At 39.3% G+C, this 18,290-nt stretch overlaps 1 protein-coding gene across 3 annotated transcripts in view; it reads left to right on the top strand.

Moving 5' to 3' along the window:
* LOC150078639 (alanine aminotransferase 2-like) overlaps positions 1-18,290 on the top strand; it is a 105,303-nt gene that overhangs the window by 9,873 nt on the left and 77,140 nt on the right. For all 3 annotated transcript variants that reach the window (XM_090383674.1, XM_090383673.1, XM_090383672.1), the window contains exon 2: positions 13,435-13,524. In XM_090383674.1, coding sequence (XP_090239800.1) covers positions 13,435-13,524 — 90 coding nt within the window. The remainder of the gene's footprint in view (positions 1-13,434; positions 13,525-18,290) is intronic.

Raw genomic sequence — 18,290 nt, 5'->3', positions numbered from 1 at the left:
CAGAATTTCGGTGAGATGCCCTTTCGTCGCGCGTTGACCGGAACACAACTTGGGAAAATGCCTGTTTCAGTCTGAAAATTCCTTATCTTGAACAAATTACTGCCAGGTTCCCTGGGAATTCTTCAGATTGCCAATTGGACAATGCACTAAGCATGCTCGAATAAATGACATTGTAGAGATATTTTGGTTCGGGAAAGTTTCAAGCTGAATCATTGTACCACAGATGAAATAACGATGCAAGCAATGAGAAAACTCTGGCTTGAGCAATCCTTATCATTTCCTTTCATCTAAATGAAATCCTTGTCGTATTAAAGGTGTCTCAATTCATCGTGTGGACACTACTGAACAGTAGCAAAAAAAAAAAAAAAAAAAAGTTTTCAAAGTTATTTAACCTCTATGCTGAGTATCACTGTGGTGTAAGTTGATTCACAAGAGCCTTTTGTCAGTAACACGGAAATTAGCAATTTCTATATCAATGTTTTCCAACTAGTTTTTTTATTAGAGTAAGGTATATATAATATATCCACTGTATATATTTTTACCGATTTTCATTCCCAATCGAGTGCTAATTAATTAATTAATCGTTGGTTAGCGACCACCAGAAAACCGAGGATCGATTTCCAACCGTATAAAAGTGTCTGGACCGTCAATTTTCAGTTTGCAACAGAAATATCTTCAGTGGTGAACAACCCTTTTCACCAACCAGGCAGAGGATAAGTATGTGTTAGCCATCTTTATAGATTTTACTGGAGTTTTTGACATGGTGTGGCATGAGAGTATTCTGTCTGCATTAAGGGGTATGCAATGTCCAGACTTATTGTATAGGACGATACAGAGTTATTTGTATTGTAGGAAAATTATACTGAAAGCTAAGCATCTACAGTTTAATAGGAATCTTTCGAGAGGGTGTCCTCAGGGGTCTGTATTGGGCCCACTTTTTTGGAACTTAGTACTTAATTTATGGCTAGAACAATCAATTGAAAATCTGCATAAGATTGCATATGCAGATGATTTGGTTTTATGTATTACTGGTAAATCCAGGGCTGTGCTTGAAATAAGAGTGGCCCAGGTATTAGAAAGTCTAGTGTCGTGGGCTGATCTGCACAAACTATTGATATCTACAACTAAAACGGTTACGATGCTTCTTAAGGGGAAACTAAATTATGCGCGACCGCCAAAAGCTTTAATTAAGGGGAGGCAGATTCCCCTAGTATCTGAGGTGAAATATCTAGGTATAAGAATTGATGATAGATTATCGTTTTTCCCACATTTAAATTACTTACACGAAAAAATTAAAAACTTTAGTGCAGCAATAATTCGATTAACACGGTCAGTTGGGGGTTGAAAAGGAAAGTTTTAAATTTATACTACAAGGCAGTCTTCTTACCCATAGTTGCGTACGGAGCATCAGTGTGGTACTTCAGAGTTACTAACGTTAAATTTAAACAGAAATTGTTATCGATTCAGCGCTCAATGCTTTATGTTATTTCTAATTTGTGCAGAACAGTCTCAACGAATGCTATGCAGGTTTTGGCCGGGCATTTGCCTCTAGACTTGTACATTGTGTATCGGGCCCTTTGTTATTACTTAAAAAAAGGAATAGTGGTTTCTTTCACGAATATTACATCTGATGTCACTATAGAGATAGCTAAAGCTAAGAAAAATGTTCTAACACGGTTGATTGGTATGTGGCAACAGAGATGGGATCTTAGTGCAACTGGGGAGGTGACTAGATTGTTTATTCCAACAGTTAAATTTACTTATGATGGTAACAACAAATGGTTTTTTCCTTCTATGGTAACATCGTTTATTTTAACTGGCCATGGCTCATTAAATTTTAAACTACATTACTTTGGTCTAGTCAGCTCTCCTTTATGCACTTGCGGTCAACCTGAGACTTGGAGTCATTTATTATATGATTGTAGTTTGTATGTTGAACATAGAGAAAGGCTAAAAGTGAAGATTGGTAATTTAGTTAGAGGCTGTGAAAGTGACCTTATTGCTAATCAGGATAAATTTCAAGCACTGCAAGAGTTCTGTGTAACTGTTTTTCAACGGAGAAGACATTGGAATAATCTGATGATTACTAATTAAGATTTGATTATATACATTTTGATTATTTGTGTTTTTTTTTTTTTTTCCTTTTAGTTTGTTTATATTATGTGTGTGTATATATGTATTTTATTTATTTATTTTTATTTTTATTTTATTTTATTTTTTTGCTGGCTCTCAGGTGTGGGCAGCCTGGGAGCGGGATTGCTGGCACCCACCGGTATAGCACTACTTCCGGTGGGTGCGGGATTTTTGTGCATGAGGCACTTAAAATAGAAGACCAGGCCCAGCACCAAGTGAATATGGGCGGCCATTAGGGTCTATTCGCCAACGGGGAGCGGCTGTGCAGGTGACAGCTTCTCCCTGATGGCGAAGAGACCTTCCATACAGGTCTATTTTGCAGAGGTTCTGCACAAAGTCAACTTTATCAGGTGGAGATAGACGGAAGTCTAGGTGCCACCTTAGACATAATAATAATAATAATAATAATAATAATAATAATAATAATAATAATAAGTGGTGAACAACCCATAGACCTGCTCGCCATACTTTCAGAGTGCGGCCCGCGAGCTATTTCACGAATGAAAAAACTTAAATATTAAAATTAAAAATGTTAAATTACAAATGATTCATATTAAATATACGAGGTGTGTTCAAAAAGTTCAGGGACTGAACTAATGTTTGACAAAAGGTTGCGGATTTCGTAATTTGGCCCTCCCTGCAATCGAATTAGTTTACCAGGGTGGGCCAAAATAAATAAATAGAGGCTTTCATTAAAAAGGAACAAAGAGGTTAAAGTTTTGGATAATAGGTGAAGACGAAGACTGGTGAAAGGAAGGCTTACGCCAGTCCAGCAGAGAAAAACCCATCCTCCACTGCGGGTCTGTTTAGAACATTGAAAAGTATTTAAAGTTTAATTAAGGGCGAAAGTTTGGATAAGGAAGTAAAGCGTAAAATGTGTTAACTGTCTGACTGCACCAAGGGTTTCCTCCATCTCCGCGTTGTGTACTCTGTTTTTGTATCACAGTACTCTGTGGAGGCCAGAGATTTAAGTGCGTGGGGAGTGGAATGTCGTGTATGTTCTTCTGACCATTTAGCTGTTGGGGGGCCCCTCGTAGGACCCACCCTTGCCCACACTTTGCCATGAGGAGGCAGGTCAGGCACCCAGTAGATTTTTTAAGTACTCTGGTAGGCCCTGCCACCTAGTTTCCGATTTCAGTGGCACGGGCCAATATATATAAATATATAAGGGGGTGGGAGCATTGTGGTGAATTTACAGCCGAATTGGGGTATAGGTTTCAGTGAAAGGGGTTAAATTTTGCACTAGTTCAATTAAGTTACTTTATGGGCATACTTGGTAAGTTAAGTTTGATTGGGAGAGAGACTGAAGGTGGGGGAACAGATAGAGATAAGGGGACGATAAGGAAGACAACTCCGTTAAGATCAGTGGGGACAGGTCCCACCAGGAGAAGAGGGGGAGGCAGGGAAGGGGTGGAGACGGGTTTCGTCTCCTCTCCTCTCCTGGATCCAGGGGGATGAGGATTTAAAGTAACCAGGTTAGGGTACCCATTTAATCGCTAAATACTGGAGGGTCAGATTCAGGGTGCGGTTCCCAATACCCAGGGGGGGGGAAACTAGAAGATCATTCCATGTTTTGGTATTTGTCATCCTCCAGTTGTATTTCCAGTTCTTCCATTTGCTAGTTTCGGTTTTGGTGGGGAATCTTGTACTGCTACTACTCGGCACATTGTGGGTATTCAGTTTCGGTCCATCAGACATGAGGCTGATTTGGGATGTATCCATCATCAGTGTCCGGTCTCCATAGACATCCTCCTCTTTGTTCATTGCATTCTCTATTTAGTAGCGTCAAGTTCGGGTAATTCATAGCGTCAAGTTTAGGTAAGTCATGTCCGGGAGTTCAGTCAGTAAGGATTTGTTGATAGGGGCACCATTCCTTTACTTAGATACCTTGCTGCTCTTTTCTGTTCGTTTGGTGCGGGTATATGGTCTGCTTTGTTATGTAGCGCGATCAATATCCTCCTCCTTGCGAAAAAATCCTGCCCGAACTTACTGAACGTTGTGTATTCTTCTTCCGTGTCCAGTAAAAGATGTTCCTGGTTACGGGGAGGGGAAAGGAAGACGGGCAACGCCCTGGGAATGAACTGGAGGACTTAAAATCATAGGACCAGGGCTCCCTATGTGGGAGTAAAGTGAGTGTAAAGTGTAAAGTGTAAAGTGTATTGATGTCTAACGGCACCAGGGATTTCTCCCATCTCCGCGTTGCTTTCATTGTAGGTGTACCAGTTCACTGGGAAGGCCAGAGATTTAAAAGTGTGTGGATTTTGTATATGTGTAATGTTGTGTATCGTTGTTCATCTGGCCGTTTAGCCGCTGGACCCCTACTGAGGCCCAACGTTGTCCACACTTGGCCTCGTGGAGGCAGACCAGGTACACAGAATGAAATTTTACTCTGGCAGGCCCTGCCACCTAGTTTCCTAAGATTTCAGTGGCTAGGGCCAAAAAAAAAAAAAAACTCGGTAGGGGTGAGCGCTGGAATTAGAAAAGCCAATTGAGGTGTATGCGATTTAATTTGGACGAAGTTAAGTTTTTGCAGTTTGTGTGGGGTTATACGCTGGCGTATTAGGCAGAGTAGGGGGGGGAGACTGAAGGCTGGGGGGAAAAGACAGAAGTATGGGGACGATAGAGAAGACGACCCCAGGATTTTCAGTGAGGCAGGCCCAAGCCCCACCAGGAGAAGAATCAGGGTTGGCAGAGGTGGGAGGAGACAAGACTGTCTCCTCCTCCCCACCAGGGGAAAGGGAGTAAAGGTACCAGGCAAGGGAGCCCGGTACTGATCGCCATCAGGCATTGACAGTTGTGAGCACGTGCGGGTCCAAGCGATCTGAACCGGATCTTCTTTGGTGTTCTTTTTCAATGTGGGAGTCAGATCCCAGTCGCAGGGTCATACATGAATCAAGTCCTGTGTCAGGTTGTCTCTGGTTCAGACGTAGGTCTTCCTGGTTGTCAGTTCTCTCGTGAACAAGGCTAAATGATGGTCATGTTCGTGGGTTATTTGGTACAGTTTTCTTGTGTATTCCGGTTTTCTCTAGTCCTGGTTTTGGGATTCATCATCAGCTTCTGGGTGCTGTGCATGGTGGTTTGCTATAAGTGCTCGCCTTCTAGCAAAGAGTTTCTGTGCAAAAATGGTAAGGGCTTTGTATTCTTGTTCCGAGTCGAGAAGATGCTGTTCCATGTTCTGCGGGAAGTAGGTGATAGCAGTGGTGAGCCTGCATCGCAGGTCCTCATACTAGTCGCAGTCATACATGAGATGTTGCCATGTCTCCTCGTGGCCACAGAGGCAACGGGGATCCTCAGTGATTCGGAAGCTAGATAGTTTTGCATTAAATGGCCCGTGCCCCGTGAGCAGAAAGGTGACGTGGAGTCCTGGTTGAAACCAACTCGGGGGTTTTGGAAAGACTCTGTTAACGCTAGGGAGGAACTTCTTGGTGATTTCACCTTTAGTGGATTCTGTCCACCGATCCTGCCATTCCTGTCGGAGGTGGTCGAGAAGTCTGGTTTTTTCAAGTTTCCTGTTGTTGGCGAGATCCAACGTGAAGTTCAGGATAGTGCATGGTATTTCTTTTGCCATATTATATGTCAGGGCGCATCTGATGATTTCCAAGTGCAGCGGGTGTGGGAGTCTGGTCGCCATACTGGCTAGTTGGGTCAGAAAACTCTGACAGTCCCACGGTCAGATCAGCTAAAACCAGTATCAGAGTTTTACACGCCATGCCACCTAAGAAGACGAATCAGCATGGTTTCAGCAAGAGCAGTGTGGGGGCTTTCAAATTGGCTGTCCCCCCGACTGCAGTCATGATCGGGAAGAGGTTCCTGTTATTCGCAGTGCATGCACTTCAATCAGTCATACTCCTATCATACCTACATGCACACCAGACACTTTAGGATTTTTTTATAACATACATATACTGCTATTGAAGTGTAGATATAATAATAGTACTGTTGACAACACTTAGCATTCACCTTCCATTTGCCCGCTTTCACTCATCATTGCACACGGAGTACATCTTAGCATCGTGGATGTGAACGCCACACAACTTTAAAGTTGTTTTTTTTGACAAGTGTTTCTGGACTAGGGTTTTTTTTTTTTTTTTTAGCATGATTTGGTCATCGCAGGTTGCACTTTAGTACGGACTCTGAATATAGTCTTTTTTTTTTTTTTTTTTTTTTTTCAGGCTATCTAAGTTCAGCAGCCATACATGAGGATTCGCACAGCAAAGAATGTTCCATGGCTAGGCACCGTCCATTTCCATTCCGGCCAAAAACGTTAGAGTAAATGCCATTCGTTTTTCAGAATCATCTCTTTGCAGCTGCTGCTGGCGACTGACCTTGTATGGATAATAGTGGATTAGTCGCTGCTGTGAAAATTAAATTAACTCAGATTTATGCAAATTTTCTGCTCTCTTAGGTGTCTTATTTTTTAGTTTGGATTTAAAACTTTAGTGCAATTCAGTTTATTTCTGTTTTTTTGCAAAGAGCACAAATAAAAATTTGTGATTTCATTAAGATTTGTCTAAGTTATTTATTTGTTGGTGCTGTACTTTATCATGTCTTTCCTCTTGTACAGCGCCATATTATCCCCTATCGGCAGATTTTGGAACTATTTTTTATTTTTTTTTCATGGGATCTTACTACTCATGCCTCGAATAGTTTAGTTACTAATTTTGGTGGCATTCCGCTTATTACTTAGAGCTACAGAGAGCTCCGAATAGGGATACTTTAATTATGGCCACCCTGTACATGCTGGGAATAGCCTCTTTCTGTTTTTTTTTTTTTTTTTTTAATTAATTCATTTATCTCATATTGTGGATGCACTTCGTCACTGGTTGCCTTCGCATTGCACTACTCTAAATAAAAAACACTTCTCCAGTGGAGAAGTATACCACTTTATTTAAAGTGTGTGCCACTAGCCAAGCAGACCAAGACCATGCAATCGTAGACCCAAGTGCATGGTTGGTTTTGGGCCCCTTTTTCTTTTGGACTCCACACCTTCTACATGTGGGCCTGGGTATGTCGCTTTTAGCGCACCTACCCATGACTGCGGTTTCTTCGGTGGGTAAGACTAGAGATCTGGGCTCGGTTACTCTGACTCACTAGAATGTGTAACCTTTCGACGGCGCTATTTAAAACAGTTCTTCTTTTCTTTTTTTTTTTATTTGTAAATGAAATGAAATCCTCCTATGTACCTTTCCCAGCCAATATTCTATAACTCGTTATACGGTTCTGTTTTAATTTCGATAATACTTTTTTTTTTTTTTTTTTGAGTTTAAGGAACTCCAGGAGAGAAAAGGCGTCTTTTTTCTAGGCAATTCCTATTTCCAAATGGCATCTGAGAGACGCCAGCATCAGATGTCTAATCTTGCCGTAGATCTTTGGTTACGCCGGCTAAACGCGAACAGCTAACAAAAATAGACGTTCACGTGGGGGTCAGCCAGACGCTACGTGAGAGTCTGTGTTTCTACCTGGGGAGAAGTGAATTCTATTTTTTTACAATTTTCCTTAAATTCTAAAAAATACGATAAAATGTTTATTATTGATTTTTCGCGTTTATTTTCGTTTAGCAAATCATCAAATCACCGTTTTAAATTTAGTAAAAATAGCTAAAAAGTATATATTTTTTTAAATTAAAACGAAAAGGGATGTCTTACACATCCATGAGCGTAGTTATTAAATACACTGCTCGACAAAATTAACAGAACACGTAGAAAACGTAATGTAACTCGTGGTGGAGTTCTGTTCTCTAATGAGTCCCGTTTTAGCCTACAAACGGATTCTATACGTTATTTCATCTGGAGACAACGAGGAATAAAGTGTAAAGTGTTCAATGTCTAACGGCCCCGGAGTTTTCCCCCCATCTCAGCGTTGTGTACTCTGTTTGTATAACGCAGAACTCTGTGAAGGCCAGAAGATTTCAAAAAGTGTAAGTGTGCGTGTTAGTGTTGTGTAGTGTCTTGTTGAGTTGTTCCTCTGACCGTTTAGCCGTTGGGCCCCTAGTGGGATCCCCCGTTGCCCACACTTTGCCCCGAGGAGGAGGAAGAGGAGGAGGAGGAAGGTAGGTCAGGCATAGAGGGATTGCAATAAGTACTCTAGCAGACCCTGCCACCTAGTTTCCAAAGATTTCAGTGACAAGGGCCTCAAAAAAAAAAAAAAAAAAGGTAGAGTATGGGTAAAAGACTAAAGGAGGGGGGCGAGAGATAGAAGTATAGATTACGAGGAGTGCAATACTGTCCCTCCAACATCAGAGAAAAATAAACTTATAGTGGAGGCGGTGTTCTCGTGCGGGAGAAATAATGATCAACGAGCGCACCGAGAACAGATCTTCGAACAAAGAGCTCAAGTGGTGGAGGAACACCTTGAAATTGAAGATATCCAACGACTGCTGTGGCCAGTACGATCAGCAGACTTAAATCCGATCGAACATGTGTGGGACGGACGCCCTTGGGCGTCGCAATGCATGCCCACAGCCAACTCCTCGGTCACTTGGTGAGCTAAGGCCTGCGCTGGTTGAAAAATGGGATTTGTTGTCATAAAATCTAATATACACCCTTATATCGATCATGGTTCACCGCTAGTCATAACGACCGGTTTAGTTGTTGGAGGGACAGGGATCATACGCCGTACTGATCTCATGTGACCATATTTTCAAGCATCTCATGTCGACTTCTATAACGTGATCTTTTTAGTAATTCTTATACAAGTCCTATTAATGTCCTTTATACCTGTCAGAAGTTTCTCGCTGTTGTCGCCTCATTCCTCGTTATTCTATGGTACACCACCATACCAAATATTTGTCCCGTTTTATCGCAAGCTGCACGAGTTACACCACGTTTTCTACCCGTTCTGTTAATTTTGTCGAGCAGTGTAGAAGGTGCGAGTGATGAATGGGTAAGCGTGTGTTCTTTTATGTAAAATGTAAATGAATGAAAGGAACTCTCCCGAGTTAACTCGACCAAGCAACTAATATATGTAAATCAGCCTTAAAACTATGTAAATGAGCCTTGAAAGTTATGATGTGGTGGTCTGTTATGTTAATATGTTAATATGTTATATTATAATAATATATTATATGTTTTCCTTTCACCCAAATCGCTCACCAAACTCACTGGCTAAGTAATTCTACCTCATTTGGCTTAGTAACGCCCTAACTCAAATCTGTACCTTTACAACCCAGAACTCATCCTACCTTGATCCCTTCTATCTTACTTCTATTTCTGAACCGTCCTCTGATAGATACTTTTTAAGCTTTGGGAATTGAACTGAACTGATTGGACTTCGCTAAATCGTTTTCTGGGTTTAATGTTGATTGGATAGTTTAATGGTTTAATGTTGATTGGATCCCCCATCCAAAACTTTGAATTGATTGATCACTGCATTAACTATCAGTACTTAATCCTCCATTCTGCAATTTCTGAGTTCGTTTCCACAAATTCTTTACCGCTATCGTAGTGACTTCCCTCACTGGATGTCAAACAGTCTTGTGTATCCAATTCATTGCAAAAATTACCTCCACAAAAGGCATCTAAAACTCAAAATAACCTTAGCTACTTTTTCTTCTTTCCCTTAGATGTCATGTTAAGAAAGTTACGAAATTTCAATAGTCTTATTATCTTCACTCAGTCGAAGCAGAACTTACTTACCCCAAATTTAAATTCCAGACCATTATGGTGGTACCTCAAGAGCTCTCCCAGAATTCCTATGTTAACCAATGATTCTAATATCTCAATCAACTGTCCTCTTGGCATTGCAAATCTCTTTGCTATTCATTTTCGAAACTTTGTTCTCCGGAACAGCTACGTTCTATTCCCTTTTATCCTTTTGGAATCTTCTACCAATGACTATTTCGGTATATTAGTTCTCACTATTGATGACATCCAGTCAGCTATTTTTCGGCTTAAGAATTTCACTGCTCCTGGCCCTGATACCCTTCCTGATCTTATCTTCAAGAAAAGTAGTTCGTCCCTAGCTCCGATCCTTACAAATTTGTCTTCTCCATGGTTGTTATCCTTTAGCGTTCAAAGGGGCTATATTATCCCGATATATAAAAAACAGGGTAAGAGCTAGCCTAGCAACTATCGATCTATTACTATACTGAATACAATTGCGAAAATCTTTTGAATTCTTACTTTATAAAAATTTTAGTTCTTGCCTTCACCCATTTATCAGTAATCATCAACATGCTTTTCTTGCCTTGAAATCAATTGTTTCTAATCTGGCTTTGTTCTCCCATTTCCTACAAACTAATTTGGACAAAGGAAATCAAATTGATTCGCTATTCCTAAATTCTCTTTATAAAATTAATTTCTCATTGCCTGTCTCTTGGTGGTCCTCTGTTCCCGTTTCCTTCAGGTATTGAATAATGAGAACATTGATTTTACACTTAAACCATCTATGTATAAGAAATTGCCCTTGACTCTGTTTTGTTAATCCAAATTTTGTATATATTTTTATACTAGTGACTGCTTTGTATTGATTCTCGCATTGTCCAGCTTTCTCACCATTATCTAGGGTTGCGTGCCCTGTGGGTGAGAAGTTTGTAAATAAATAGATATCATCAGTAAATGTTCTAATGTTATTCAGTTGTAGCAGAACGTACTCAAAATTCCAGACCGTTATAGTAATGTGAATATATTCTCTCTACTGTTTTAGTTTGTACAAAACAATTCAAGTAAAACCGTGATTATTTTTATGTTTATAAGTTTTGTAGTGCAGTTGACAACAAAAAGTTGCATACATAAACCTGACTTTGTCAGTCTTATTTAACCTTCTAGGGTTTATTTAAGCAAAGCTGCATTTCGGTTATGATTATGGACATAATCATTTTAAATTAAAGTGATTCCAGTTTCGTTAACATAACTATTGAATAATTATGCTTTATACGAATTATGCATTCGATCTTCTCCTTTGCTTAAAATATCTCTACACAAAAAAGAAAAAAAAAAGTACTTTACTCTTTGTTCCATCCGAACAGGTGCGAAGCCAACGGAGTCGTACTGCAATTGGGTTAATGCGACACCATTGCTATTATGAGTAGCGATCATTAATCAAAAGGTAGGATGCGAGTAAAAGAAGCTTTTAGTGCTCTGATTAGCAAATCTGAGAAAACCTCAAATATACGGTACTTCCACATCGCGTCTCCTTTCCGGTTGAGTGCCAATGACGTCTTGGATTCTGGCCATCTGCAACCCGGAAGGTGACGAGAATGGCTCACTGACAGCATATCCCTAGGTGGTTCCTCTGCACTGAAAACGAGCCATATCAAGTAAACAAAAAAAATTGCTAATTATTAAATCGAAATTCCTGGAATCCATTTCTGGAGGGAAAGGTATAAAGGTATCTACAGGTTCATTCCTACGGAAACTTTGCATTTCAGCGAGGTTTTAAAAGCAGCAGATCCCACAAATTAAAAAATTTAAAACAATTCAGCTTCTGTTAAATTATTATTTATTCAGTTTCAGTTTCTAATACATCATTAACTTAAATGTTTGATTATTAACTGTTCCACGTTAGTCTATCAAAAGCTTTGCTGTCAGAAATTTCTGCAATTTACTACCGAATTGTTTCTTCAGTGTAGTAATACGGAGCATGCGCAGTAGGCAGTATCTCACACATTTCACGCTAACAGCTGCGATCTATTATAATCTCACAGAAGTTCTATTGCTTTTGTTGTTATTGGGTTTTAGGAGCATCGGTAACTAAGGCCACGTTGCTACGTGTATATTGTTTGTAAATTGCGTATATTCTCAGGTCGATTTTCTGTTTGCTGGACGAAAAACCCGAGTTTCCGGGAAAAAAAACATGCTACTCTCGCCTGAGACCGATTAACTCTGCCACGTTGTGAAAAAGGCCCATAAAAATTTCTCCCGTTATCGACGAGATTCGAACTCAGGTCTTTTATACCCGATGTGGGGAAGACGGCCTGGGCCGTTTTAACGCATGGGCGCACCCGGCGGACGCCAGGGGCCTCTGCCTACTGGAAGCCTCACTTTAGAGTTAGGAATGCGAATAAGAGAGACCCAGAAAAAAATTAAAACAAAATTTAAACTGAATAGGGGGGGCCACATTTGGAAATTCGCCGGGGTGCCCGAGAGTTCTTAAAATGGCCCTGAGGACGGCGACACAATAACTGTGCTACCCACGAGAGCAAATTATACAATGATGTGCAAAACTTAAGGACGAACACTTTCTAAAGGTTACAACCACAGAATCTTTACTCTTTACTGATGAGAGTAGATTCAGACTCAGCAGCAACTCTTGACGTCAGGCATGAGGTTGGCACATGGTATCACCCCGCAAACATCACTGAAAGGGATCGATAGGCCGGGCGAGGTGTTCTCGTCTCTGGAGTTGTGTACGTCCATCTTGGATGGATGTACACAACTCCAGATACTGGAAGGCGGTACTGTAACCGGTGCACTCTACTATACTGAGGTAATCCTTCCCCGTGTGCGTCTGTTCCGAAGTGCCGTTGGCCCCCGAGTTCGTGTTTATGGATGATAACGCCACATCCCATCGCACTGCAGTTGTTGATATGCTTTTGGAAAGTGAAGACATTGTTCGTATGGATTGGCCTGCCCGTTCCACCGATCTAAATCCCATCGAGCACATGTGGGACGCTCTGGGGAGATGCCTAGCGGCACGTCCACACCCACCAGAAAATGTTCATCAGCTGAAAATGGCGTTGACAGAGAGAATGGACGATGTTACCACAAGAACTTATTAACAACATTGTTCTAAGTATGGACTGGACAGCGGTCTAAGTATGCAAAGCCTGCATCGACATTAGGAGTGGCCATATCTCCTACTGAGGACCACCTCTTCCCTTTGTACCATCTTTGGCAGCGATGCATCTGTATCATTGCAGCCAGTGCTATGTTGCCATTTTTGAATAAAGTCCCTCTGTACCGTTTTGTTTGAGTTGTTGTGTCGGTATTGTTTCCTTCATCATTTCTGTACCTCACAAGGTTCCTTTGGTATGCTTTTCCCATATCCATGCCACTCCTATGAGAAGCTACAGGCGAAAACTTGACTTGTCGTTTAATTTTGTACACCAGTGTATTGTGATAGCGTAATAATAACACTATTCACCGATTATGTAGCAATAATAAGCTTGGATATACCGTTGATTCTGTATATTCGAGCCACAACAATCTGAGTGGATGACGCTATATATTCCCATATTTGATTTTATTTTATATTAATCATTTTTAATCATTTACTATCATTTTATTTCATTTGATATTTTATTAACAGGCACTGTTTTTAATTTTGAATGAAACCTAACATATTTTTATTTTAATATTCCAGGGGTTCAAGAGGAATTTTACAGAGGTCATTATGGCCAACAATGCCGACTGCCAGGCTATGGGCCAGCAACCTCTAACCTTTCTGAGACAGGTAGGATTTTGCTTTTTTACACCATCTTTTAAGTAGACATCTAAAATAATAAAGGGACTTATATGTAGAATATCAAAATTTAAAAAAAAAAAAAAAAAAACTGCCATGCATTTCCGAAACAGAAAATAAATGATTCATTATCAATGACGTCCTTTCGAACACTGCAAATAATTCCAATATACTAACGCTATTTTCGATCAACACCTTCCGTTAAATTTTGATGTTGGTTTTGCACATTTCTCTTCATGCCCTATTTCAACACTTTTCATGTGTTTTTTTTTTTATCAGATTACCTGTGGTTTGTTAATTTTGGGTCCGTTTAGTAACCCAAATTAATAAAAATAAAAACTATAGAGGCAGAAAGATTAGAATTTCAAAGATAGTAATATCTTCCTGTTTCTAGATCAGTCTGCTCAGATACAATGCACTTTATGTCATCGACAGCTCTATTTTTAGTAGTGCATCGTCTACATTAGTGGATGTGACGGAATGCCCTACGATGGTCCGACTTTGACTTTAGCATTAGCATTAGCATATGATGCAAGAAAGCAAATTTATACAGCATCAGCCAAAAAAAAAAAAAAAGCCCTTCTCATTTTACCCATTCGGTCACTCCAAATATTTGTCTAGTTCAGCCTTAAATTTATTTAAGCTGTCAACTTCCACAATAACAGATGGAAGTCTGTTCCACTCCAGTCTGGCGACTTCTTTCGCCAGACTGGAGTAGAGTACTTCCCATCAGGGTTGGAACTTCTACCAAAAGGCTTTACATACAAAAGCAAAAAATCCAGCAGTTTTATCTCTGATAGAAGTGTTGGGATTTTTCTCCGAGGAACTCTGGTCCTCCTATACACCGAAATCAACTGCTGACATGATATACATAATAGAAGTAGCGCAAGTATAAACATAGATGGTCTTACTGTAGGGAAGGATTAATTTTCCTCCATTCATTCTTTTCTTTTCTCCTTGTGTGACGCGAGTAATAACAAGAGTTAACACTTTAGCTGGACCACGTGTACATGTTGCATTACATTAGCATCACAGTAGTATTTTTTAGACTGGATCAGGAATACACCGAGGAAAATCTCGTGGAGGGGGGCTCAGCCTCTCCTGAGATCTCGCTAATGATCTGCGTACACTTACTCCAAATTAAAAAAAAACACTTTTATTCAATCGGAGAGCAGTCTTTTCTTGTCAGTGTAATCCTGCATATTAGTTAATTTGTGCTCTACTGCAACCTGACCACCAATAAATAATCTGTCTGACAACATTGCTGTTCCACCCACTGAGCTAACGATTTCTCCAACGCAATAACTCATCGAGTCAACTACTTCCTACAGAGGATACTGATTTCTTCAACTGAATGCCCTACGATGGTCCGTTTAGACGTTTAACGGATGTGGGAAGTGCTTCACCAAACATATTCCCAAGCAGCTATATTAGGGATAAAAAGCAAACCCAATTGAGCTGACATGGAATCTAGTCGCTAAGAAGCAAATTGCTCTTGGATTCCCATGTCCTCTTCGATCCAACTACAAACAACTTAGCTACTCCTAATATTTTCGTGGTAAGCTGCTACTTTTTGATCCATGGATTAAAAAATTTTAGAAGGAAAAAAAAAAAGAGTTGGCGAGAAAAAAAAAAAATAAAATAAAAATAATAAAAATAAATAAATAAAAAATATTATTTATTTATTTTATTTCTCCTCCGTACACGACGGATAGGGGAACCCTGGAGTCCGCCAAAAAATAATAAAATACTTTGAATACTTCTCCTCTGAACAAAAATGTCTGAATCCAGCATTGGATCAAAACGGGTTCATTGAAGAGACGATTTCTTATTAAAATTCTACTGAATCCCGGTAAACTTCGGCAGATCAGCGCTGGCCAAGCCTAAATGTGGAATGATCCCGGTCGACGAAGAGTAATTCTCACTCTCTGTACATACTGTCACCGTTGACAGATGCACACTGTGCCCTACTCATAATCGTTGGACCACACGTGATTCACACCATTTTGTATTATTATTATTATTATTATTATTATTAGCCGTATGGTGCAAGGAAGCCTGAGGCTTATGTTGCACCAGTCAAAAAAAAAAAAAAAACTGAATTACCCTGAGAGAGAGAGAGAGAGAGAGAGAGAGAGAGAGAGAGAGAGAGAGAGAGAGAGAGAGAGAGAGATGGGGGGGGACAAGAGTTAGAATTAGAAGGGAATCACCAAGAAAGAGAAGAATGATGATATCCAGATCAGGACCCTGGGTGTGTCAAGCCCATACTCACCAGATGTGAGCCCCTGCGGTTAACTATGTACTGGACAGAATTCGCAACAAATAACTCTGATTAACTTTCATTTATCTGACTTATAACTCTTTTAAGTCCTTGTCACAATTTAATTTTTTATGTATTATTAGCTTTTCATAGCACTCATTCAAATGTTTGTATCAAAACCTTTCTGTATGAGTGATAGCAAAGCATCTTCTCCCAGTAGCAGTCCTAGGTACGGACTAAAGGGGCTTACTCCCCCCCCCATAATCAGAATAATGTAGATTGTTTTTACTGCTACATGATGATTAAAGCGTAATGATTCTCTGAACAAGCTTTCTTCACTGCTTTAGCCTCTGTTTAGAAAATCCTGGTTTAGAAAATCTGGTCCAATCCGGTTGGCGGACCCTGTCCGGACCACCGATATTTTTAAGGATGAAAAACATAAAATCAAAAAATCGTTCAAGATTAACAGACAAACATTTGAAAGAATTTTTTTTTTTTAATCAGTGTCTCAAATTTAAGAGCAAATATCTAATATATTATTACAAGTAAAAAGCAAGTACACTACTTTCATTAATCCTTGTAAGTTGTAAATAATTCATGTAATATGTATTTATTTTTCTGCCGTTCAGAAAACTTGAATGATTGTGTATTGTTGTAACACACAATTTAAATTTTAACAAATAATTTAAAATATTGAAAGAGTTCATGTGTGTGTGGTTCCTCTTAGAATATGATATATCTCTTTGCTTTCTTTGTATTCTGCTGTTTCAAAGATATTTATTTCATATTAATATTGATATTAATAAAAATAAAGTGATACAAGGAGGCCAGACATCTTACCTACATATGCAGGAGTTTGTATTCATGAATGTAATTGAAACCTTATACCAGCTATAACAGATAAGGCGTCTACGATCAAATTAAAGCTCCAATAAGCAGTTTTTCAGAACCAGGGGAAGGATTTACAATTTTGCGCCCTGGTTTGATTATCCTAAACACACTACTCATTCATATAGGTCAAAATATTTTAATATATAATGTATAATACATATTAAATAAATAATATATGTTAAAATACTATGTAAATAAACACAATACGAGTATGATTCAGAGAAGGATAAAATTATAAATCTTTATTATTGTGCACCATAACTGATGACAATAAAAGGGTTTCTTATTTATTATTTTTATTTTTTTCAAGTTAACCTACCCCAGGGGCTCACATTTTGTGAGTATGGGCTTGGCACACCCAAGGTCCTGAGCTGGATATCATCATTCTTCTCTTTTTTGGTGATTCCCTCCTACTTCTCTCTCTCTCTCTCTCTCTCTCTCTCTCTCTCTCTCTCTCTCTCTCTCTCTCTCTCTCAGGATACTCAATTTTTTTTTGGCTGGCAGCATAAGCCTCAGACTTCCTTGCTCCATATGGCTAATAATAATAATAATAATAATAATTTTTGTAAATTAAAACAATAGGCCTTTTTTCCGATGTCTTTTGATTCCATTGCAGCGATGCTAAGTTTTTATTTGTTAAAAGTTCCAGTTAATGAAAATGAACTGTGTATCCAATGGCTGGAGAGGGCCATTCTTTTATATAATATGATCCATTTGCACTAACTTGTACGTCGTAAACAACCTTAAAAAGTACTTTCGCAATGTGTTTTTGAAACAGTTTCATGTATGTGTTGACTACAGAATTTCCTTTTATGGTCCCTATTGTCTGTAACGTTTTATAGCCAAGTGCTATGCAGACAGTGAAGAATGCCGGAAGAGTAAAGAAATTTAAGGAAGTAAAATTTCCTTACCTACGAACACTACGTGTACAGGAACACAAAAAAGCAACCACGCACCACTCTTGTGTCTATTTATACTTTTCGCAGTAAGTGGAGACTTTGGTGGATGAAAGAGGAAACGAAACAAAGACGCCTCACTCATTTTTTTTAACGTTCACTGTTTCTCATCACAGGAAACAGAAATAACCTTTGGCATCAAACAAAAAGTATTTTCAAGGAACCCTAACGTTAATCTACATGTTACAAGAACGATTGTCATGACGTAATTTTTATTAGTACTGTATTTTCACGTGCGCATTTTGCCATTTTGTATTACGTGTTGTGATATCTATTTTAGTCATGAAATAACTCACTCAGTGCGCTAGCTACATTTTTCACCTTTTTAAATCGGTGCACGTAGTGTTCATATTTAAATAAAATTAAATGAAGAGATTGATATCTTTTTCAATTCCAGTTGCCAGCTCTCCGGGTTTCTAGTTTAAGCATGCCATTAGGGGCCTCCGGATTTTATTGTAATTTTTGCAGATCGTAGAATGGTAGTGAAAAAATTAATAAATAAATAAAATTCACATTTCATTTTGAGGCGAATGTGATATAATTGTATGCTATTATAAACTTATTTAGTACGTGTATGGTATATCGCAATTCCTAGAAATAGGGGCCCGCCTTTCCCACTCTATGAGCTACTTTTGAAAACAAACAATGTC

The sequence above is a fragment of the Mastigoproctus giganteus genome, chromosome 10 (assembly GCF_048544385.1).
Source record: "Mastigoproctus giganteus isolate SK-2022 chromosome 10, ASM4854438v1, whole genome shotgun sequence".
Taxonomy (NCBI): Eukaryota; Metazoa; Arthropoda; class Arachnida; order Uropygi; family Thelyphonidae; genus Mastigoproctus; species Mastigoproctus giganteus.
The sequence above is the reverse complement of the archived record's forward strand: the minus strand, read 5'-3'. Positions and strand labels throughout refer to the sequence as shown.